At 39.1% G+C, this 6,663-nt stretch overlaps 1 protein-coding gene across 1 annotated transcript; it reads right to left on the minus strand.

The window, feature by feature from the left end:
- Positions 1-2,800: 2,800 nt before the first annotated feature.
- LOC129688112 (dynactin-associated protein-like) lies at positions 2,801-6,381 on the minus strand. The gene is made up of 3 exons (XM_055622851.1): positions 6,325-6,381; positions 3,858-3,938; positions 2,801-3,148 (listed from the first exon to the last, which is right to left on the minus strand). The coding sequence occupies exons 1-3, from the start codon at positions 6,379-6,381 to the stop codon at positions 2,801-2,803; spliced, it is 486 nt and encodes a 161-aa protein (XP_055478826.1).
- Positions 6,382-6,663: the final 282 nt, after the last annotated feature.

Consider the following 6,663-nt stretch of genomic DNA (forward strand, 5'->3'; position numbering starts at 1 on the left):
GGTACCTGAGAAGTAATAAAAGCAGCCTATAAATAGCAAAATCAAAGGAATGATAGCATATCAACTCTTTTGCAAATCCCATTTTCTCTATAAATCTCTAAGATCTAGTCTAGTTTTAACTGACCTATCATTTCAGGGGGAAAAAAGTAGAATATATGAAACTCACACATTTTTGTTTTAAAATCTGCATCTTTGGCTAAGAGCATGCCTTGTTGGGCCAGTCTGCTTTTGCAGGATTAGTAGGCAGAGGGTAAGCAGGCAGGATTCTTTCCCGCTGATTTCTTTTCATATGGGAAAGCTTATGCATCAAGTAAGTATTAATCGCCCAGAACACAGGTAACATCGAACAATTCTTGTGTCTCATCACAAATTATAAGCAACATGCCCTTCCAGTTACAATGTTAAGTACAGGCCAATGTAATAGTTGTAGATGTTCTAGGCAGAAGCTTAAAATAGCCGCAGAGATTTAGCGAAAAACAAGACTTGAGGACGACAGCAATAGTACTCCTGAGAAAGTGTGGTGTGGGCTCTTACAATACAGCTCGTCTCCACCTGAAACCTACCTCCATGTGCCTTTGCTTTTAGTACTATTTTATCCCCTGTGTCCTCATATTCTTTAATTCAGAGTCCCCTCTGCCTTACATTCAGTCCTTGACTGAAACATTCATTGCTTATTTCTCACTCATTGCCAGATTTTTAGTTTCTCAACATGAAAATCATTTCTGTAAAGGTCAACAGGTATTTATTGATTTTTTAAAATCACTTTAATGAATATTTGCTTCTCTCACTACTGGCATAAAAATTCTTAAAAAAAAAAAGAAAAAAGAAAGAAGTGAAATACAAGAAATTGAAAGGAATCTCAGTGGCTACATGGCAAATAGTAGCTAAAGAACTAGCAGGGAGAAACTTACATTGAGTCAGATTCGCACAGAATCCTCTTTTCAGGTTGGATGTTCATTGCAATATACCCCTACTGGCTAGTTTTCATGGTTCTGTAGGTTGCTACACATGTTGTTGGAGAAAAAAAAAATGAGTTGATTTCACTTGCAAACCTTGAAAGCAAGAACAACTGGCCTGTCAAAATATACCCAGTGCAAGAGTAGCACAAATGTTAAGGGAGTAACCAAAATTTTTCTGATTAGATCTAAACCCTGCTCCGTAAGATAGAAATCATGCTCAGTACCATTAGCCATTCTGAAAACCCATGGCTTCCTAGGTCATAGGCTCTAGGGAAGGCCTAATAATATTATTCTGCTAAATTGGCAGAGTGATGAACTGCCACCTAAATTCTTATCTTTATACACACATGTTAGTATGTCTCTTAACCTTCATCAGAGAAGTTTCTCCTTGCAATATATGTCAATTAACACAGAGATGCCCTTTCAACTGGTCAAAGAGTGATTGCTTTGAGGATGCTCTCAGCCATAAATGGGACACTCATATCACATCCCTCTGCCCAGTGCTTGGGGATCTTTGTAGAAGTTTCGTTCTAAGAGGCAGAAGTGGTTGGTAACTGCAAAGAAACAGTGTTTTCCAATGCTCAGTAGATGAGCTACACATAAGACTTTACAGCGGTTGTAGTGACAGCATTCACAAGACGTCTCTACATAAACTTCAACTACACCCCCAAAAAATTAGCATAGAGAGGAAAACTTGGAGAGTAAACTCCATCGTTAGTTGTGGAACTGTTGGAGTCTGATAGTTTCTGGGAGATGGAGAGTCAGATAGACTAACCATATTCCAAGGACAAAGTTCACTTCCAAGACGAAATGGGTAACACAAGCCAGGCTCAATGAGAAAAGAAGAAAAAATATGAAAAAGCAATTACCTCATAGTTGGTTAGGAAAGGATGGGCGTATTGAAAAGGTAGTTCTGGGAGGATTCTGGGAGTCCTGAATCAGGAAATCAGACTATGTTCAAAATATATTACATAAAATTCCCCAAAATTAATAAAAGTAATGCTGGAAGGGTTGATAGCGCCAAGTAGGTAATGCCACGCTTTGTGTTCACCTACAAGCGTCACTCAGAGTCTACTGAAATTTTGCTTTTGCATCACTGAAAATGGTAGGTCTGTCATTCATAGCCAAGCTGTGTTAAGACAGTAGGCTAGTTTGTTGAGAAGTCAAAGATAAGACTCGGAGGTGGCATCCAAGATTAGGTTTATTGGAACTTGCAAACAGGGAAGCTAGAACAGCAAAAAGTCAGACAAAACTACGACTCAGTGCCACAGGCTAGACAAACAGCACCTCTGCCTAACAGGGTCCAGCAACAATGCCTGTCCTCTCTACAAGGTTACCATTCCTGGATATCAGGTTTTCACCAGGTAGGCCTAGTGCCTCCTGTCCCCTCCTGGATACTCCTTCACCAAGTCCCAAGGAGAGAAGTTGGAAAGTTAGAATTTATAAACAGTAACATGATTGTCTTAGCTGGCTTTGTCCTTGTATGGCCAGCATGCCAAGGAGAGACATAAATGCAGAAAATATGTTCTCTTCTATAAAGCAATAGTTCTCCCTAGTTCCCAGCATGTGTGGGAGGAACTCGGTGACTTCCAACTCTCACCCAAATTTCGTAGTCTTAGTCCCTTTTCTTTGTCCCGGGCATTGTATAAGTCTCAGAATGAGAGAATTCCCAGAAAGTGACAGTAATTGCTGAAGCCCTATCTTCCTCGGGTATTAAATAACCAGGGTAAGACTATCGCCACATGAAAAGCAGTATAGCTTAATGGAGAACTGTGCTTTGGGCTATCATAGCAGGCTTCAGAATCTCGGAACGGTCCCCCTTCAGCGAGACAACTGAGAGTTTACACTAGGTAATCATATTCAATAATGGCTTCATGTTCTGTGGTGGCGATAGTCGTTACTGTAGTGGTCGTTGTGGGCGTGGTGGTAGTCGCGGCTGGGGTGGTTATACTAGTAGAAGGTGCCGTGGTCTCAGATCCAGGTGACGGTGTTGAGGTAAGAGACGGTGTGGATGCTGAAGTGCAGGGCTCCTGGCTGGGCCTCCCATCCGTGTTTATGATGATGGTGGTGTTGGTGGGGTTGCCAAAGGGGCGAAAATAAAGGGCCAGAGCTGTAATGGCTGTGGCAAGCAGGCAAGCCAGCAGACATATTAGAAATATTTTCCAGAGTGAACATGGGTTTTTCGTAACCTGGAAAGCATTGCAAGAGTGATTAGTTCTGCAGTTTCAAAACGGTACCAGGTCACAGATCTCAACTAGAGTAAGGCTACCGCATTTCATTATTCTAAAGGCTGTCATGGATACACAAATGCCACCCCCAACACACACACACACACACACACACACACACAACATACGCACAATCTGGTGAGGACAACAAAATCCCTCAGTGATCCCATTTGTATTAAAGCAGTAACTTTTCATGTTAAATAGATTTTCTTAGCAATCATTATGATATTATCAGTTAAAAACCTCTCAACATAGATAAAATGTTCTAATTAGCAGTGGCAAGCATAAAACTGAAGACACATTGAAGGAGTTGTCTTTGGAAGGTGGAAAACTGCAAGGGCTTTTTTTTTGTTTTATTTTTGTTCATTGTTCACTCTTTCTAAAATTTCACATTAAACATTAACATTCATAATTAAATTTATTTATTAAATGCATTTGACATATCTAGCATAAATACAAGGAATCCCATCGAGACATTCAAACAGAGACAGTAAATCAGCTTAACTGATGAGATTTCAAAGACACACAATCTAGTGCTATTGTCTTATGGCAGACCTTCTGATGTCCCAGGAACCTCACAGAAGGGCCAGGGGAGGACTTGACTGTCCTATTTCAGCTTATTCTACAGAACAATAGCTGTGCCTAACCACGCTCCTCAGACCTTACTTACCCCGTGCAGCTCACACGCCACATAGTGCGACCTGCAGCCACAGTGCGCTCCTTCGGGTGAACAGTGTGGATGCCTTAATAACTGCACAGAAAGAGACAGACAGTCAGCACGTAAGCAGATAACAAGTCCTAAACGTTAAGAATTAGGAAGGTTTGTGAGAGCTGGAAAGACAGTACGTAAGACAAGCACAAAATAATATGAATGTAACGTGGAGTAACAGAAGCGCTAGGTAAAGTCGAGGGGTATCATAATGGCCTAGTGAAGTGACACAGATGTGTTTGCGTTTCACACCAAACGATCAAAGAGGGAAAATGAGTTGATCATATCAGTAGATGTCTCAGTACCCATTAACAAGTGTAAGAAGTTTGACTCCTGACAAAAGGAGTCAAAATAACTTTGCATGAACTAAAATTGAAGGAATAATTCCTAAACGGGGCAGGAAATGTTTACCTCAAAATAATGACCAGTATGTTCTAACAGTGAAGCATGAGGGGCCTCCCGTTACCGGAAGGAGAACTGGAGAATGTTTTCCTGAAAGTGCTGCTGAGTAAATATAGATAATGAAAAAGACAAAATGGCCAACATTTGCAAAATAGTCTATTATCAGAATCTTGAATAATCAACCATATAATCTATCAAAATAACAATTCACTGAGTTCAGCAGTTATAAATATATTAAGAAAGGTATATAAGAGCCATTTCTTTCTCTGTATGTCACTGCTCACAGCAGTAATGAAGTACATGAAATGCAGAAATACATAAAATATAATAGGATTCTCACAAAGAAAACCATCCACCTTTATTGAGGAACACAAGGCAATTTTAATAAGCATCATCTTACAACAAGGTTCAGTGGTAATATAACCTGTCAGTTCCCTGAATTATAAGCAATATTAATTAATTGATATACTGTGAATATAACTGTGATTTTTTTAAAGAAATGCTTTGGTTGTTTGACGATAATTCCATGTGATGAAATGACAAACTAAAGAGATTAGATTGAATTAAATTTGAAGAGAAAACAACAGTGACTTTCTCTGGGTAGGATTGTGGGCAGATTTTTTTTTAATTATTTTCCTAAATAAAAACACATAATTGTTCAAAACAAGGCTCTCGTGTCTCAAGTTTGCGTTCCACAAACTGAACAGGTGGGTTCAGGTTACCTGTCAGAGTGCTGAAAATGGTAAATGGTAAATTCTAATCTCTCCTTTGTTTCACTTTTCCTTTCTTCTTCCTTTCTTTCTTTCTTTCTTTTTTTTTTTGTCATCACAGAACTTTGGCTGATTTTCTTGGCATAAGTAAATATGTTACAGAATGGACTGAATTGCATCAGGATTTTGGTTATTGTGAACAAACTCCATCAATCACATTCAGCGGCGTATGGGGACATAACCAAACGGCTGGACATACGAGCTTAAAGCAATGGTGTCGTGCAGCATTCTTTTAATGCCAGGGGAAATATAAATTAAGTTTATCATAGTCTAGTTTCAGAAAATTCATCTGCTCTCATGTGCAGCTTCAAGGTACAAAGTACTATTCTACAAAGTTCCAACTTTGTTGTTATTTTGGATACAAATTATAGTTGATAAAAGTCACTTTCTTTGAACTTAAAAGCAGTTTAATTTGTTTGTTTTTTCTATAAAGGAGTATATTTGATGAAAGGAATTCAGTTGCTGATTCTGAATAACTTCTTGTACTCAGAAACATTTCAATTTCCTCATTTGTGAAATGAAGGCATTAGTTAGAGTATAGAATGAGACCATTCAGATTTGTTTTCACGAGTCTAAGAAAAGCCTGGTTTACACATCAGTAATGTATTATCAACAAAGTTCTCCCCTCCACGAGACATTTTCTATAACTGTTACCTTGATTACAAGTAGGTGGGAAAAAAATTAACAATAATTATTTACAGTGAACTAATCTATGTAAAAATAAGAGTAATGTTGTAATGGTTGCTATTAATATAACCCTTCAAATCATCTAACCATGTTGTTGTTGTTTTTGTTTTCCATGCAGTACTTTATCATATGTTTTGATATAAATACTAAACCACAAACATTCCCAGTTCTCAGGCATATAAAAATATGGTCTGACATACTATCCCACTAGCAAATCCATGGTAATGACAACTAGATTCACTCTGCAATAGTAGAATTAAAAAGTCCCTGCAAGGTTGAATGTTGAAACCAAGAATCTGAAACACTATTAGAGCCATTAAGAGTTCTCAGAGAAAGACAATGCAGCCAGTCCTGATGAGACCTAATAGACTAGGGTCAGAGGGAAGGGGAGGAGGACCTCCCCTATCATTGGACTGGGTGAGGGGCATAGGAGAAGAAAAGGGAGGTAGGCTGGGATTGGGAAGGGGTGGAGGAGGGAGCTACAGCTGGGATACAAAGTGAATAAACTGTAGTTAATAAAAATTAAATTAAATTAAAAAAATAAATTCAGAGTTCTCTGCAGCACTCACCTGCTCCGCCGCAGTTTGCTCCACATTCAGAGTATACTGCTGCTGCTTTCTAACCATTCTGGGAGACGTGGTCTCAGCTGCAAGTCCAGGAGGCTCTGGGCCAACTCTGGGGGTTACAGTGAAGAAGTGCTGACGCTCTGCTAGCTTAATAATTGAGCCTTTAGTCAATGGGAATTCTATAAACTAACAGTTATTTATCTTCTTGGAAAAGGTCTACAGGATGCTACACAAGTGGATAGAGAAAAACAGAGCTACTGGTTGCCTTTTAAAGTGCCATGGAGGAGTGTTCTCTTATATCTGAATGACCTCAGGACGCAGGGAAGATATATACACTCTTGC

The sequence above is a fragment of the Psammomys obesus genome, unplaced genomic scaffold (assembly GCF_907164565.1).
Source record: "Psammomys obesus unplaced genomic scaffold, mPsaObe1.curated_primary_1811, whole genome shotgun sequence".
In the NCBI taxonomy this organism is placed as follows: Eukaryota; Metazoa; Chordata; class Mammalia; order Rodentia; family Muridae; genus Psammomys; species Psammomys obesus.